The sequence below is a fragment of the Perissodus microlepis genome, chromosome 7 (assembly GCF_051167445.1).
Source record: "Perissodus microlepis isolate ML-2025 ecotype Zambia chromosome 7, ASM5116744v1, whole genome shotgun sequence".
Taxonomy (NCBI): Eukaryota; Metazoa; Chordata; class Actinopteri; order Cichliformes; family Cichlidae; genus Perissodus; species Perissodus microlepis.
Window position 1 is genome coordinate 57,958,334 of NC_140467.1, and position 18,722 is coordinate 57,977,055.

Consider the following 18,722-nt stretch of genomic DNA (forward strand, 5'->3'; position numbering starts at 1 on the left):
ACTGGCTTATTAAATCATGGACAGTATCCCCAGTCTAATTTGACAGGAAGACAGCAGTAACTCAGATATAAACTCTTGCAGAAAACCATCTCTGAACAAACAATGATTTGGTCCTTCTTGTATCAGATGGGCTACATCAGCAGAACACCATGCTGGGTGTCTCTCCTGTCAGGTAAGAACAGAAAACTGAGGATACAGTTTGCACTGAGTCACCAAAACTGGTCGGTAGAAGATTGGAAAAATGTTGTCTGGCCAAATCAAATGGCTTCCACAGTCACCAGATCTCAGTCCAACAGAGCACATTTGACATGTGGTGGAACACAATTTGCATCACTGATGTGCTACCAATAAAAATGCTACAACTGTGTGACGCTATCATGTCAATGTGGTCCAAAATCTCTCAGGTGTTTCCAGCACCATGTTGAACCTGTGTCATGAAGAATGTCATGAAGAATTAGGGCAGTTCTGAGGGGGCCCAACCCTGTATTAGCAATTTGTACCTAATAAATGCCAATGAGTGTACACTACATTACATTTATTAGAGGGTTATGACATTCTCTTTTCTAGAGTCTTGCAGAAAAGTTATTAAAAACCAAATAATTTTTAAGCTTTTCATGTATGCTAATGCATCTGTATTAGGGCAAAGATCTGAGCAAGTTTTCTACACTGTACAAAAGTATCACTACAGCCATGTCAAAGATTAGCTTTGCACATTACTCTCTGTAGTCCCTCGTTGTCACAGACTGCAATATCCTCCTTCACCTTAGAAGGACGTGGGGGCGCTGTTTTAAATGGCAGCCCTTTGGCGTCTGCGGTCTTCTTCTACGTTTCCTGATAAGCTGTCTAACAACAAGCACAGCGGCTCATGGATCCAGAGACTCCTCGGGCTTTCTGGGATTTGGAGAAACGTGGCAGGTTAAAATGACTCAGTGGGCTGAATGAAATTATTTTAGCGTATGCGAATAAGAGGAGACTCACGTTGGTGGCTAGTTGTGAACGCTTCGGAGGTAAGTTAAACTCGATCTCGTCAGCCAAACTTAACGCTGTTGCTAACACAAGCTGCTGGACTTGGAGAAGACAGAAAGCTTCTTTTTAGACATGCAACAGTTTATTTTTATTGATCATTTTATCAAACGTCCAGGTATGCAATTTACGTTAAAGGCTCAAAGAAGACGCAAAAAAGAGAAGAAACTATGTCTTACAGATGGTTTACTTAACTTAGCCCATTCTTTACATGTCGTATGTTTGTCTTAAAATGTTAGGACCCATTTGTTAAGTTTGCTTTTTGTTAACCATCTGTATTGTCCTAAATGTGACAGCTACTGATGGTATGGGCCATATGTGGATGTTAAAGTGAAATAATCACACTTGTTTTAGTTTGGGCATATATCTCCAAAATCTCACACAGTCTGTTTCACAGGCCTGAACATGAAGACAGGAAGAAAATTTAAAGGTTTTACAAGTTCTTGGATTGCGTAGTTAGCTATAGTCTATCTTTCTGTCATAATAGCAGGTGCACATGTAAAAGTAAAACTCGCCATCTCTAAAACTTTGACAGATATCAAAACCATTTAACACTTTCATCTCTCACTTTCCCTTAAAACACACATGTAACAGGGCTATACTCGTGATGTAGCTGCTTACCTGTAACTGCTAACAACCCAACTGCCTACTGTGAGGGGGTTTAAGAGTCAGACAACTATGGATGAGGACTTCCCAACCTTGAAACCAAGACGCATCCAAAATCAGAATGTGGTCCATCGTCTTGAGAAGCGTAGGATCTGCTCCGGTCGACCTGGAGCTCACTGGTACCGAGTGCGCTGTTTCCACCAGAACCTGTTCCCCAATTTCACTGTGGTTAATGTGGAGAAGCCACCCTGCTTCCTCAGGAAATTTTCACCAGATGGACGCTGTTTTATCGCCTTCTCCTCTGACCAAACCTCCCTAGAGGTAAGAGGAGACAAACCCTCTATTATTTCGCATTCCCTAAACCAAATATCTTGTGTGATTCTTATCTTCCATCTGGTCCAGAGTGTAACTCACACAGTCTGTTGTAATACGAAATTCACCAGAAAATATTGTTGTTGTTCATCATACAGATATACGAATACCAAGGCTGCCAGGCAGCTCAGGATTTGCTTAGAGGCCAAGAAGGAGAGACTCTTCTCACCACCAACGATCAGCGCTCCCTCAACATACGAGGACGCCTGTTTGAGCGCTTTTTCTCTTTGCTCCACGTTACAAATGTGGCCTCGAATGGAGAGCACCTGAACCGGGAGTGCAGCCTCTTCACAGACGACTGCCGCTATGTCATTGTCGGATCGGCTGTTTATGTTCCTGAGGAGCCGCCCCCATTCTTCTTTGAGGTATCAGCTTAGTAAAAAAATTAAAAAAGGAAGATGCATAAATGATTTATTTTTCTCCTGCTGCTCCTTTCATCTACATTTCTCCCACCAGGTGTACCGCAACAATGAATCCGTGACTCCCAACCCCCGGTCTCCTTTAGAAGACTACTCTCTCCACATCATCGATCTCCACACTGGTAGGCTATGTGACACCAGGTCCTTTAAGTGTGACAAAATCATCCTGTCACACAACCAGGGCCTCTACCTCTACAGGAACATCCTGGCTGTGCTGTCGGTCCAGCAGCAGACCATCCATGTCTTCCAGGTGAGTACTTAAATAGCATGTTGCAGTGATGGGACAGTCTGTGATATAAAGCGTTAATAATTTGCTTTTGTGGCTGTGTCAGGTGACTCCAGACGGAACTTTTCTGGATGTGAGGACTATCGGTCGGTTCTGTTATGAGGACGACCTCTTGACTCTTTCAGCTGTTTATACAGAAACTCAAGCTGAGAATCAGCCAGGCTTCGCCCGTCTGTACACCGACAAAACCATCAACTCCCTCAAGCACAGACTGTTGGTCTACCTCTGGAGGAGGGCAGAGCAGGACGGCAGCGCCACAGCCAAGAGGAGGTAGTGATCATGTTGGATCAGTCGACTTGAATGAACTGCATATAGTGACAGAAAGGCCTTTACAGTTATTTATCTCTAGTACTCACTTACTTATAACTTAAAACTAAATCCTCAGCCACATAAAACATTAGGGTGGAGAGCTTCCTGTTCCTGTGCAGCATTTCCTGCAGAGATAATAATCTTCTCCAATATGTTGTCAAACTGTTGACAGACTCAAACTTTATTGCCTGTTCTGCAGTTTTGATAAGCTGAGTGTGGTGGCATCAGATCTCCACCTGGTTGTGGTTAAAATGGTTGTCTAACTCGTAGCAGATGTCGAGAGGGGGTGAATAACTGTGAGCTGCTTTTCTAGACAGTAGAGGTGGAATCTCCGCTAAGTGTAATTTGCTATTTGCTTATTTATTATTAAGTTTGTATGTGGGGAAAATGCTGCTGTGCACTGCTAGGAGAGCAAGATTAGGCACTTTTGAGTGAAAGGGATGTCAAGCTCAAGTTCAAGGGCAATCTGATATTGTATATACTTCAATATTTAGACCCAATTAATTTATATCCAAACAGCCAAATATTAAGGACCGCTCCATAATTTAAGATCTGATAAAAAATAACCTTTGTTGTGGAGAATAATGGCATACAAATGTGGACAGGAAAAAATGTATATCTATGTGGATATGCTGCCGTGGATTTGCGGCAGATGGCCGCCCCTCCCTGAGCCTGGTTGTGCTGGAGGTTTCTTCCTGTTTCCTTCCCACTGTCGCCAAAGTGCTTGCTCATAGGGTCATATGATTGTTTTTGGTTTATGGTTTTTCTCTGTATGTATTATTGTAGGGTCTACCTTACAATATAAAACGCCATGAGGTGACTGTTGTTGTGATTTGGCGCTGTATAAATAAAATTGAATTGAATATGCTGACAGAGCCTTGAGGCCTTTAAACACGGACACAAAAAATTCATGCAAATGTTTTGTGTGTCACAAAGATCTTTCAGACTCACCTGTTCCTAATGCAGCTGTTCACACTAACTGCATAATTTAAAAGAACAAATTTGTGGCTTTTTTTTTTTTCCTTTCAATATGCGAATAAACCAATCGGACCAATCAGACCACTGCATTTGGCAACAAGCGCAGTTATAACTCAAAATGCGGACTGCCACTGAATATACATTGATATGGAAATGGTAAAATAACGCTGTTATAATCCTATGTTACCTTAGACACACAGCTAGATTCTGCTCCAGGGCAGTCGGCTGTCTGAAATTATTTCTCTGCCTCCTTAGATTTGGTCCTAACTCTGCCAACAAAAGCTCAAACTGCACCACTGACATCCTGACATATGTACGCACTTTTCATGATGGGTGTGTTTGCTTGTATGTTGTTTATGGGTTCTGCATCTACTTCTGGGAAAGCACACCAAAGGTGGATGTAGAAGGAGCTGCGAGTGTAGGACTCGTCGTGTTTATGTTCTTCTTCTTCAAACGATAAATTGCTTGTGCCATCTCTCAGTGTTGGATTTTGCTGAATATGGAGAAAGAGCCCGATTGTCATTCACTCCAGCCATTCTTCACTCACTTATGTCCTCAATGCATGCGAGGCGCTACGCCCTTCTATAAATGGGCAGCAAAAGATGGCAGAGGAGAGAGAGGCAAAAAAATCGGATGCTCAGCCGGATGTTGAGGAGGCTCCACATTATTGGATGTAATTATCAACTCAAATTCCATTATCAGAAAAATAATTCAATTTTCTTGATTATTGGTTGCCATATTTTGTATCTCTATGCCTGTATGGACGAATAAGAAAGCCTTTGTTGTCTGCAGAGGGAGTTGTACTAAATGTCATCACAGGTTGTGATAGATGTTTGTGATTGTTTCCAGGCTCTCTAATGAGAACATTTCTTTAATCTTAGATTAACTTAGAGTAAAGATTTGGGGGGTATTTTAATTTTGGTTCAACGTTAAAATCAAATGGTATGTATGGCTTTGGAGAATTGTGATGAGCATTTTTAAACTCTATCTATCAAGTGGTTGATTTGAGTCTTAATCAGTACTGAAAAACTAATCATCAGCTGTAGCTCAAATCTGAAGCCTGAAACAGCACTGTCTTATCTCTTGGCTGTCACAGAGTGACACAATTATCTCCGGTTCCTTGGCATGTGTTTTCATCTGTTTGTCAATTCCATCTTGAATTTTATACAAAGTCATGGATGTTGATTCTGATCTGAAAAGTAAAGCCATTGTACACTCGATGTATACTATAATTCCCAGAAACTAGGGCTGGGCCATATTATACCGTTCACGGTAATACTGGTATAATGTTGGGCAACGATAAGAAAAGGAAATATTGCGATAGAATATGGGTAAAACGCGCATGCGCATGGCCTTTGTTTGCATATGCACATGGCAGAAAAAGCACGGCGGCGACGGAGAATGAGAAGGGCGAAAGTGGATCGTTGAATGAAATAGATGAACCAGAATTGGTTTGTAAAAATGCTGCAACTTCAGTGGTGTGGAACTGGTTTAGCTTTCGTCCGTCAGATACACAACAAAGCACTATTTTTGGTAGCGCATGCTAGCGGGCCGTCGTTATTACCGTGTTTTTTGGAAAATACGGCACACTTAAAATCAATCCTTTGATTTTTCTGAAAATCAACAGTGCCCCTTATAATCCCGTGTGCCTTATGTATAAATTCTGGTTCTGTTTACTGACCTCGAAACGATTGTATGTACACGGCGCTCGAAAATCTGTCAAATGTTTTAGTACGACTTTGCTGAGCTACGAACCCGCACCGCTTGATGGATTGTCGGAGCATTACGGCTATCATAGGCAGGAGCCTCGCGGAGTGATACGTACTGTGCTTCAACATAATATTACTGTATTGTGTGTGTATAACCTCTTTTTAAGTTTTGTGGATATTATACATGGTTATGCTGAGGATATGTCGGCCAATTTCCACTGAAAATGCCTTTGGTTAAACTGTCAGCAAGGAATTTGCATTTGCACTGTTAAATTTTTATATAACTTTAATGCACATAAAAAAACAGCTGCTTGTTTAAATAAAGTTGTGGAGTTGTAAAATATTTTGTCTAGTGACAATTATGTCGTCAGTTCTATCGTTATCGCAAATTTTCAAATGTATATCACGATAAATATTTTTGGTCATATCGCTGCTCTACTAGAACACCTCCCCCGTTGCTCCTGTGATTTGTTTATACCCATCTTCACAATGAGTCGCATCAAGGCGCTTTATATTGTATAGCAAAGATCTTACAATATCAGAGAGAAAACCTCAACAATCAGACATTTGTCTTTTGAACAGGCACTTAGGGACAGTGTGAAGGAAGAACTCCCTTTTAACAGGAAAAACACTCCGACAGAATCAGGCTATCACTGAATTCATGTATGTTTTGCCAGACAGATTTAAAAAGAAGTAGGGGCGGCCTTATACATACATGGCACACATGCCATATATCTGTTTAATTCGTATTTAGATGGACCTTTACTACATGCCAGTCCACTTCTCTTTCTACCCAAAATTTTCTCTCTGGCTCTTCACATTTACTGTCTAATAAAGTGTAAGATGGTGACGGTGTTAAATTTAAAAAAAGAAAGAAAGAATAGACAAATATTCATATTTAAAAGTTAAATTAAATTTTCTTGGCAAAATTCTGACTTGTGTAATTGGCAAGGTTTTTCAGCTCAGCTTATTTAGTGTTATCTTATTTTCTGTGTAATGCTGTGTGAGTAAATTAACTGCTGAAGCACTGAAACTCTTCATGATTTTGTCCACTGTGCATCTATGATTAATTAAATGCCATCCAGCATGTAAGTTTCCTTTTTTGTTTGTTTGTTTTGGGTTTTTCTCGCAGGTTTTTCCAGTTTTTTGATCAGCTGAAACGTTTAAGGATGTGGAAGATGCAGCTGTTGGATGAGCATCACCTCTTCATCAAATACACCAGCGAAGACGTGGTCACGCTCAGAGTTACCGACCCCTCGCAGGTAGAGAGAGCACACAGAAAATATGATCTGAGTTTGAATTCCTCCCTCTCCTCTCTTTGTTGCTTTCCCCAGCCTCTCTCTCTCTGTCCTTTGTTGCTTGTGCTGTGTAACAGGAATTCCTCTTTCAGGTCTCCAAGGATACGCTTGTCCTACAGATTCTGTTCAGTTCTGAATTCACTGTGGCAACAAATAGACCTAATTAATGCTCAGTTTATTTTCAAGAAATGTCACATTTGACTTCTGAGCAAATCAGCCATTTTTAATTTACCCTTGAAGACTTTATAAACATTGCCATATTCAACTTGCAGTGACCCTGTAATGTAAACATGCTGAAGCCTTCAAAGCTTTAATGATGCTAGAATGAATGTCTCGTGTCTGACTATGTTTTTTTTGTTCTCTCCATTAAAGGCCTTGATCATGGTTTTAAAAAAACATAGCTACATCAAAGTATTAATTACCGATTAAATTAATTAAAGTAAATAATTACAGAATGATTTGTTGTGTTTCTCTAAATTTCCACTCCCCTGTTTGGATCTCTCTCAGCCATCCTTCTTTGTTGTGTACAACATGGTGTCCACGGAGGTGCTGGCTGTCTTCGAGAACACCTCCGACCAGCTGCTGGAGCTGTTTGAGAATTTCTGCGACCTGTTCAGAAATGCTACTCTGCACAGCCAAGCTGTCCAGTTCCCCTGCTCTGCTTCATCAAATAACTACGCACGGCAGGTCCAGAGAAGGTACCGACTAAAAAATAAAGTGAAATGATGAAAAAGTAGCCACATGGTGATGATTAACAAAGTTGATGCATGATGCCAAAAACTACATTTTATCTCATTTGAAGATTTCTGCCAAAGTGAGTCTTGCAGATTAGGCTTCAGTTAAGATTAAGATTCTTACCTTTACCATAGACTGTATATATAAAACAGCATAAGCCACCATACCATCACAATCTAGTTTTGGACTCTTGGAGCTGTTTTTTAGCATTTTGATCACTGCCATATTGGTTTCTTTTATAACCAGAAGTAACCATATTTTGGACAAGATGATGATAGATCATCTAGCATTAGATGGCTAAGTTGCCATCTATTTCTAACGTGCCTGGTTAGCGAATACAGATTGTATTGGTCTAACAGAGAGACACAGTAACAGATAACAGTAACAACTGCCCCACACAGTAAGCTGTATTATTTGGTAGATAATATACCAGAAGATGACATCAGAGATTGCAGAATAAATCTCGACGACGCCAGGCCAACGATCGCAATGCATGAAAACGGGTTGTGAAGGAAATTCGACAACCATTGGCACCCACAGCAGCGCATGAGTCGATCCAGACCTAATGCCAGCTAGGGATCAAAGAAGAGAAGAAAGATACCAGAAAGCACCAACAGTACAAATACAATGATGAGGACCAGTTCAGTGACTCACGTTAATGAAGATGAGGCCAAGCTACGAGCTATTAGCTACAGCGCTCTGTCAGTCTATAAGACATTTACCCACCATACAGTTGTTATGAAGGAAGAAACTGTTCATACAGGCCAAAACCACTTTTTGTTCCAGGCTGTAAGATTAACAACTTTTTAATGTTGGCATTAAAAAGCTGTGAATCAGGTCTCTGGACGTGTCATGACATTTTTATTTGTATTTTTATTTAATTAGCCACTATCTGTGTTATGTACCCATAATACTATCTGTGGACACTGCTGCTAACCAAGCTTACTAGCATTAGCTGACAACTAGTCCAAATATATTCATGTTTGTCTTCAAAACCCAACCTATAAACAGAGCACACAGAGCACATTACCATCATGTTCAAGGTGGCTTTTCCATCTTTTATTTACAGTCTGTGATTATGAATGGAAAATGCAAAAAACCCCAAAAAACAGTAGGTCACGCTGGACTCTAAATAAAAGAAGAAAATGTTCCTAATGCCACACAGCATCAAATGTCAGGGAGGATTTTAAGACAGTGGTCAGGAAGTGAAGCAGATCAGCAACGATCGCCGAAAGGAGTTTTAGGACTTAATCTGGATATAGAAGAAAGACATTAAGATGGTTAGTGTGGCTGGAGGAACTGTGATTGAATTTGGTGGTTTGACTGGCCAGCATAGGTGACAAAATCCTCCTGTGGAGGGTAAAGCAGAATGGGGTGGCAAGGAGGGGCGCTGGAGAAGGAGGAGACGATAAAGGATAGTTTGAGTGAGGAAAAGAGCTCAGAATTGGATTTTAGAGTGGTAAAAATTGATGTCGGACAGGAGGAGGGGAGAAATTGAAAGCTGGTGAGCACATTCCTCAAACCCGATTTGTACCACTTACAACTAGCTGGCAGTGAAGCCCAGTTCAGAGGGCTTCAGTCTAGCACAAGCCAGGTAGAGCGAAACAGACAGGCCGGTAAGACTGGAGATAATGTAGTATGAAACAAAGTGAGAGCACGTCTGAAAAATATGGATCCCAAGCTTAGAAGAGTGAAGGGAGAGAGGAGGAGTGAGACCACTGAGTCACTGCTGAGTGCTGGAAATATATAGTGAGAGTTTGGAGACTACAATTTATAAGAAGTTCTCAGAAAAGTGTTTTTGATTTTAAATGCCATTTATAGAAATCTATTCAATTAATGGGGAATTTGCACATAAACCCAGCTGCAGTGGAAACGAGACAATTCAGGATCACAGGGGTTAGCTAATGTTGAGCTGTCTGTCTGCCGCTTCAGATTTAAGGACACTATTGTGAATGCCAAATACGGCGGCCATACCGAAGCGGTGCGTCGGCTGCTGGGTCAGCTGCCTATCAGTGCACAGTCCTACAGCAGCAGCCCTTACCTTGACCTCTCCCTCTTCAGCTATGATGACAAGTGGGTGTCAGTGATGGAGAGGCCTAAGACCTGCGGAGACCACCCCATCAGGTATGGACTCCATCAGGATGACCTGTCCTCTTGTAATCTTAATGCGTGACGCGATTCATGCTGATTAATGTCCAGAAATTAGGCTTTCTCCTTCTTGACTGCGATTTCCACTACTATCTTGTTTTAATTTATCCTGATTGTTTTTCATTTACATATTTAAAGAAATCCAGTGCCAAAGGACATTTTTTTGTTTATAAACTTAATAAATAATTGTGATAAACAATTGAGATTAACATTTTTTGACCAAATAATTGTGATGGTGGTTTTTTTGCCGTAATCCAGCAGCCTTACTGACTATGAAACTTGGGTAGTGATGTGGAGGATATTTGATTCAAAAATATATGAGAATTAGCAAATTTAAAATTCTTTAATGTTGAGCTGTGATATGCTGTCACACCAGTCAATTCTTCGTAAGACTGGAGTCAAGTGCAGAAGAAACATTCACTGAAATTTAAAGTCATTTAAAATAAGCAATGGACACTGTTGTTTTCACAGCTAGGCTATGATTGCCTGACCCATTATTAGGGCCATTTGTCACCTTTTTTTTTTTTTTTTAAGCTTATCAACTGATTAGCAAAATTATTGACAGGTTAATCAGTCATAGTCTTAGCCGCTTGCTCCCCAAATAAGATGAAAGAACAGTACTTTGGATTTTCATCATAGAAAAGAAGAGACTGGACTAAATGAGTTTAACGCAGCTTCTGTGTCTTTCATCTCTGACCCACCAGATTTTATGCACGTGACTCCGGCCTGCTGAAGTTTAAGATCCAGGCGGGCCTGCTGGGACGGCCGGTTAATCACGCTGTGCGTCGCCTGGTCGCTTTCACCTTCCACCCTTTTGAACCCTTTGCCATTTCTGTCCAGCGCACCAACGCAGAGTACGTGGTCAACTTCCACATGAGACATGTGTGCGCGTGAGGAGCTGGCGTAAGAATGGACTCACACTTGGAGATAAACTGCGGGCCTGTTGGGCTTCTGTTAGCAGCTACTGGTGACAATACAACAAACATGTCCTCCATCGGGAGGCACAAAACACTTTGTTCTCTTAGTCGCCGTCTCCTCCTCCAGAGAAATCAGCAGCCCTCTCTCTGCATTCTTCTCCTGATGGAAACCACTGTTCCTCTCCTCTTTCCCCTGCCATCACGCAGCACTCACTGCACCTCAGCCCCTCTTCTCCCTCGGTAAGAAGGCTGCAATTCTGCCATTTCCCTTTTGCCTTCTCTTTGCCCCTTCCTCCACCAAACAAAGAGCGACCTGTAGGGAGGAGAGGGTGGAATAAGTGTAAATGGAGATGTGTAGAGAGTGATTGATGTGCAGCTGAGGTGGGAGCTGTAGGTAGCCGGACCTCTTAGAAGGAACCAAAGGTGTTTTCTTTTTCCGTGCACATTCAGGTCCGAATTTCTTATCCAGTCGGTGAGCAGCAGTCAAGCAAACTTTCTTTTTCCTCTCATGGATGTGGAAAGAGGTCGTGTTATTTTAGATTCGTTTTACAGTTTGTTTTTTTAATTTACATGCTACTGTTTGTATATATTTTATGGCAATAAAATGATCTACATTTTGGGTACTGTTTTAGGTGTGTGTGTGTGTGTGTGTGTGTGTGTGTGTGTGTGTGTGTGTCTGAAGATTTAACGCAGCGTTATTGTTCCCTATAAATAATTGGCCTGTTTATTCTTTGCTTCAGATTCTTCTATATGAATTCATTTATTCACACACTTTAGAGTGCAGAAACAAGTAATCTGCATCGTTTCTCCAAATGAAATTTTCTATATTTTTTTTCCTTTTTCATCTCTAAACCTGAACTATTTTTAACTAGCTGTGTCTTTAGAGGCTTTATAAAGCACCAGAAGTGATGCTGGCACTCGTTGGACCTGCGTACAGAGAGCAGACAGGACACAGTGTAAGTGTCATCATATTTAATTTGAAAAGCTGATCCCTGCAGTCTGTTCTGCTGCACTGTATGGGATCATAACGATGCCATGTTATACCCACTCCATCTGTTCTCCGCACTACAGCGCTGGCCATGTTTTTAAGCTTAAACGTGTCACTAAAAACGCACGGATACAAACAAATCTACAAATATGCAAATTAATTAACACCTCCCTCCTCCTTCCTGGCACTGATATGAACATGTAAAGGCAACAAGGCACACACCGAGCCAGCTGCGGAGAGGTCACAGTAGTATGGAAAGCAGGTGCTGAGGGATTAAGTGTTCTCATAGCCTCTGGTTACACGTGGACATGGGAAGCTTGTGTGTGTGTGTCTTTGTCTGACAGGCGGACTAAAAGGGCTTCGAGGGAAAGGGAAGATGGATGATAGAAGCAGTGAGCAGAGTGACAAAACGGTAGACTGATACTTAAGGAGGCTGTGTTATGTCATTGTCATTATAGCGTGTTTGTGTAAGCTTGTGTGTGACGACAAGCTGTGATAATCAACTAATTACAGGAAGAGCACGCAGCGGGCACACACAGGCCTACATATAGGAGGACACAATGTGTGCTCTCCTCAGCTCTCCTAACAGATTCCTTCCCCCTCGTATTCTCCGTGTGTTTTAAAGCTTGCACTGACAGTTAGGCTGGAAATTGACACAAGCTCTATTTTCTGCACAGATGTATTAAAAAGCAGTCAGGTTACTGTGGTGCTAAAGTTACAGTCTTCAGTGCAAGCAGGGAAAATAGATGACTGCATGAATCTGACGCCTCCCAATACTTACTACAATGACAGATGTGTTGTATCTGTCTCCTTCCTCAGAATCAGGTAAACACGGAGCCTTCTCCCTGACCTTGGTTGCTAAGGAAACATAACCGCTCTCTGCTTGGTAACCTAGTCTTTTCTAATTACTGTTGTCTAGGCAACAGCGCAACCAATGTAATCCAGAAAAGGCCACAATCCTAAGTGTTTCCTGTTGCAGCACTAGTCTTCACAGATCTAACTGCACACGGCTGCATTTAATGTTTCGGACAGCAGAACCCAGTGAAAATGTGCAGGCTGGTGCAGCACTGTGCGTTACTCTGTTGTTTATTCTGAGCCCTTCACTCCATGTTCAGTGTGATTCACAGCAGTCACAGATGCACGACGACCAGATTCTCTACATTTTTTGTTTCGAGGTGATGTTATTTTGTTAGCGCATCATCAAAGCAAAAATGGTTCAAGCTGTGTGTGCTTCGGGATGTTATGAAAGCATTAGGAAATTCATGCACAGAGATGTGTTTCCATCACTCCAGAGTACGTTCTTTCTTTTGTTTGTAACCCTGATGCTGCCCTTAATCCACGTTTTGCACCTCAAACTGAGGACCAGCCTCGTGTCTTCACAGGACTCAAGTGTGAATGAAAACTTGAAATTTAAAACACATTTTGAAGATGCCTGACTGTACACAACAACGGATTCCAAAGTTCAATATGCAAAGTAAGCCCCCAGTATAACTTACAAACTTTGATAACTATTAAAAATGTTGCACCTAAGAGCAAATAGAAGTTAATAGCTCAGGTAGATTTGAGGCCAAACCAGAGATATGCTTATAATCGTCATACAAAGTTCTCCACTTTGCTTGTTGTCAAAATTGGTGCTTCCAATTCATTAAAAGTTTTAGGACTGTACACCTCCTTCCACACTCAATCCCTAAATATCTATACTACTGGTGGATAAATGGGGAGAACAGCAACAGCAGGTAATATATTAATAAATGGTGAGATTTATCTTAAAATTTAAAAAAAATGGATACATTGTTAAAACTAAAAAGATTTTAACAAATGGTTCAAATAGTTCGCTTATAGTAATTAATACAGCATTGGACAGATTGATGGCTAAATGGTAAATAATTAACTAAAAGGATAGAGTTAGTTTAACTTCCAAAGATTAAATCTGAAATCTGACAAGTGGCAATCGGATGCTGGATTTCTTTTTTTCCTTCTTTTTTTGACAGGACAGGGAAAAAAGCTGTGAACTTCAAGTGTGGGGACTTTCACATATGCACAGCTGGTTTAGAGAACTGCAAAAATGTAACTGACATGTAGAGGAGGAATGAAATAATTGGTGCATGAGAAAAGATGGATATGGTGTCTGGTCCTGTTTCAGCCCGGGAGGCTGTTAGTCAAAGAGAACATAGCCCACTGCACATATCATACAGGCATGTGAAAAATAAAATTTTCACAGGTCTCTATGCAGTCCTGTGAAAAACTAAGTACACACTATGATTCAGTAGCTTGAGGAACCGCCTTTAACAGCAATAACTTGAAGTAATTGTTTTCTGTATTACTATCAGCCTTTCACTTGGTTGTGAGGGAATTTCTTTACAGCGCTGATTCAATTCATTGATGTTTGTGGGCATTTATTTATGCACAGCTCTCTTAAGGTTCTGCAACATTTCAATCAGGTTGAAGTCTGGACTTTTAACTGGGCCATTGCAACACCTCGATTCTTTTACTTTTCAGTCCTTCTGCTTGCTTGAGATCATTGTCCTCCAATTTGGGCCAAACTTTAGCTGTCAGACAAGTTGCTTCACATTTCTCAGGAATACTTTTCATATTCAGAGGAGTTCATGGTCGACTCAATGACTGCAATGACTCGATGACCATGTTCTGGGGCCAAACATCTCCACTTTGCTCTCATCTTTCCAAAGGACATTGTTCCAGACGTTTTGTGGTTTCTTCAGTTGCAACTTTGTAAACCGAACTAGTGCTTTTCAGAGAGGCTTTCTTCTGGTAGCCCTTCCAAACATGCCGTCCTTGTTCCTTTATTGTTTAATTGTAATGTCATGAACAGTAACATTTAACATGTTCTGAGGCCTGTAATTTTAAATTTACATGTTTTTTGTTGTTGTTTGTTTTTTACACTTTCTGGGAGTATTGCACAATCTGGTGTTGAGGTGAATTTGCTGGGGCATCCACTCCCAGGTTGTGACATTGTGTTAACTCACAACTAAATGATCCAAACCAGAAAAGTGCCAAAAGTTCTGCTTTTACAGAGTTGGTGATACTTGCTTATGATTAGTTAATATATTTACCCTCTTAATTCCTATAGACGCTTAGTAAGGACATACTTACTGAGCACATTCAAAGTCTGTTAGTGTTTCTGAGTCATAACTATAATATGAACAGCACTGTGTGAAGTACAAGTCTGTTTGTTGCACCTTTCTGAGCAAAGTCACCATGGTGCACATTGACAGGCTAATAATTAGCAATAGCAAGAGGCTGTAAAGTTTACGTTTAGACATGTTATTTAAGGGACTGTGTGAAAATTTATCAGGAGTTAGCTTGTAATGTGAAGGACGCAGTGGACTCATATTATTTGTATGTTCTCTAACCTGATAGATATTTTAATGGGCTTGGAGATCTGCTGAAGAAATATCATATTTTCTGTCTTATGGATAATTTATTTTAAAGATAGATAGATAGATAGATAGATAGATAATTTTTGTAATTTGGGGTCAAACTTGGAAGTACTGAGTTGGGCTCAGGAATAATTTTCTCTACTTTTTTATTGATTAGTAGACAGATATCAATTTCAAATATATAAATGTAAAATAAAATATTCTTTTTGATTAATTATGGAGCCTCTCAAATGAGCTCAACTTCAAACTTTAGACATCAGATGTGGTTATGACACAACTTGCATTTAATTTTATTTATACAAGTGTTCTTGTTCTGTTTCACACACCATATATCTAATGACCACGTCCACAGTCTGAAACCTGGACTGAATTTCCTGATGCTGTGTTCCCTGAAAAGCTTGAATGCCAAAAAACAAAGGAGGCAGCCACTTGAACGTGGGGCTCAAGTTTACTACAGACTGGTGAAAAACATCAGCGGGCTGGTGAAGAAAAGAACAGATAATCATATGGATACTAGGTGAGTGGGGAAAAAAAGGTCAGAACAGATTTACCAGGAGGGGATTTCATTATCCTGTGACATATAAAGAGCAGACTGAATGCCCAATGATGAGAGAAGGGCCACAGTTTTATTACACTGCAGATGGCTGCTGCATTTCTCAACTGTATTACTCTGTTTTAGTCTCTTACATAGCCATGTTTTGCTTAAAAAAAAAAAAAAAAAAGAACTATAACTTGCAAATAAGGTGGTAACAATGTTCTGGTTTCTCTAAATAATCATAGATAGATAGATAGATAGATAATGTGAACCGACAGTTCTTCTTGAAACTGGCTGTCTTTACTGTCTGTGCTTATCTTTCTGAATTAATATAGTAAATCAATGAGGTTTAGAGCCCACCACACAACCTCTGCCTTTGCACCTGTCATATCCTTCATCTGTCATGTTATTGACCACACTCATATTGTCCCTCCTTGCAACATATAACACTATAACAGTGTCAACATTTCATATCACACAAATTAGCACTTTATCCGTCTGTACAGCAGACTGAGACTTTGCGAAGGCCTCCTGGTGAGAAGCATGAAATCACACCACCACCACCTAATGAGCGGGGGGAGCAGGAAGGAGGTCCAAATATTGACAGCTAATATTTGATTGAAGGGTCGGGGTGTCCCCCGGCTCGTAGGTGTGTGCTCACACACACCTTCATGCGCTACAGCCGTCTCTGACGTGCACAGAGAGACGTGGATGCCTCACACACAGTCCTCAGGCCCGGCACCCTGCTGAGACAAATACACAGCTTGACTGTAGGAGATCATTTCTAACTGACTTCATTTCTGGCCCAGACACACCCAGTTGGGTGCCAACACGTGCACATACACAAACACTGATTTGTCTTCATCCCTATAACACAAACACACCTGACTGAGCACCGGTTGGGGGGTTTCAGGTGGAAGTCCGCAGGGAAGGTTTCGCAGCATGGTCGACCTAAAAATATAAAGTACTGGGAGGTCCTTTGTGGATAAGCTGTAATCCTCTGAACTGGGAAAGAAAGATAAGAAACAACCTCTTAATATGTACGTCTTCATGCTTGTGATAATATGGCATAAAAAGTAGCGGAGGGCTCTTCCGATATAAGATTTATATTATTACGGTAAAAGGAAAACTGAGTGCATTCACTTCAGATTCAGCTGGAAATACAGAGCGTAGATATCCGTGAATCCAGCGCTGTTCGCTTTCACGTTACAATCAGCAACAGGTGATCAGAGTTCTCCACCTGCTGGACAAAAATAACACCTGCAGCTTCTTCTTGATCTCCTCGGGTAAGTAATCGGGTACTTTTACCCAAGCACTGCATTTATAGGCGCTCCTAACATTAACTGTCAAATCACTTCACTGCACGCAAAATGACCTGTTGTTACTTCGTGGATCTGACATCTTCATGTATGTCCTCGTCTCACAATTGTGGCAACAGCTTTTGTAAAACCCACAAAAACAGCTAAACACGATCCTACTGCTAGAGGCTGAAAATGTAACCTTAACATAATGGCTTCTTCATCCAGGTTAGGTTTGGCATCAGTGTATACTAACAGTGACAATCAGGTAATTGGCCCCTGGGCACAGACATGTGGCCTCATCAGGAAAACCCATCAATCAAATATATTTAGGGACGTTTTCAACTGAAAAGTGATTGACTGAATTATTTTTGTGCCTTTATGGTTTTGTTTTGTCTCTTTGTTGTTTTTTCATATCTGATTTTTTGCCTGTAGCAATCACATTTTCTCTTCCTTATATTTAGTTTTCAAAATCTTACTACAGACTTCAGTCTGTAGTATGGTGTCAGTTTAGTACACACTGTTTACAGGGGCTGTGGGTTTATAACACAACAGATACATAATAATACACCATCACTACAACAACTGAATAAAGTATTATATGTGTTGGACATTTTACTTGAATCAGACTTTTGTTGTTCATATGATTTGGCTGATTTGATGTGTTTTAACCACAAGATGGCACTAAATATTGTGGCTATTAAAGCAGTGGTGGAAAATCTATTTGTAGTCTTTACAATAAGTAAAAACTCCATTACGTCTGTTTGGACTCGTTCCTTTTGTGTAACATGGAACCAAAAAATTTAACACTTTCTGAAAAATTCCTAATGTTTGACTTTCTCCTATTTTGGCTCCTCCACAGTTACAACATGCTTGTTAGTGTACAGTACCAAAGAAAAGGCTGCAGAGGTGCAGCTGCTGACTGAGATGATAACATTGCATGCGCGTGGCAGGGATGCATACGATTCATCAGTTAATGTTATGGTGATTTTTCCACAGAGATTTTCTTTCTTGTCTCGTGTTTGCTGCATGTGTTCTGTATAATTACTGTGGATTACTGAATGATTTATGTGGATTTTACTTCACTTATAAATCAGCACGTGCTCCCTTAATTCTTTTAAATAAATGCTATGGATCAACTACTTAAAAGAGATCAGACAAAGCATTACTGGTATGAGAAACAAAGGAGGAGGAGCAGCTAAACCAGTTTTTCAACAGGGTTGTTAAAAGACTGAACCAGCCTTGTGGTTTCTAGTGTCCCTCCTTAGAATACCTTTCTCCAGCACTACAAGGGAATGAATGGCTGTCTCCTCTCACCAACACTCCCCCAGTCCCTCAACAACAACACTGCAATACTTCCCAGAAGCAGGAGGGCACCTCCACTCGTTTCTCCTATGTTCTTTTTATAGACTGCTCCTCCATATGTCATATACTCATCAAATCCAGCTTTCCTATACAGTTCCATGTTTTTGACCTATCTCTGAGGCTGAAAAAGATCCATGCTTAAGAAGTCCCCACACCTCTCAGTAACTTCAGTGGCTTTTATGTACGATGTTATGAAGTCCTTCAAAAGTCAATTCTACAGCACTTCAAGCTTTTGGTATGCAAATATTTGGACCTGCTGAGCTGTGTGTACTAGAATGGCATCATCGTGAAGGATGCTTCACAGAGCAGAAGTGTTCAAGGAGTATGCTCATTAACAC

At 40.7% G+C, this 18,722-nt stretch overlaps 1 protein-coding gene across 1 annotated transcript; it reads left to right on the forward strand.

The window, feature by feature from the left end:
* Positions 1 to 838: 838 nt before the first annotated feature.
* det1 (DET1 partner of COP1 E3 ubiquitin ligase) lies at positions 839 to 11,420 on the forward strand. Its single transcript, XM_084936242.1, has 9 exons — positions 839 to 1,007; positions 1,618 to 1,950; positions 2,100 to 2,366; positions 2,458 to 2,670; positions 2,753 to 2,976; positions 6,835 to 6,964; positions 7,508 to 7,698; positions 9,668 to 9,859; positions 10,588 to 11,420. Exons 2-9 carry the CDS (start codon positions 1,702 to 1,704, stop codon positions 10,775 to 10,777), a joined length of 1,656 nt encoding a protein of 551 aa, XP_084792368.1. The 5' UTR covers positions 839 to 1,007; positions 1,618 to 1,701; the 3' UTR covers positions 10,778 to 11,420.
* The last annotated feature ends 7,302 nt before the right edge of the window (positions 11,421 to 18,722 follow it).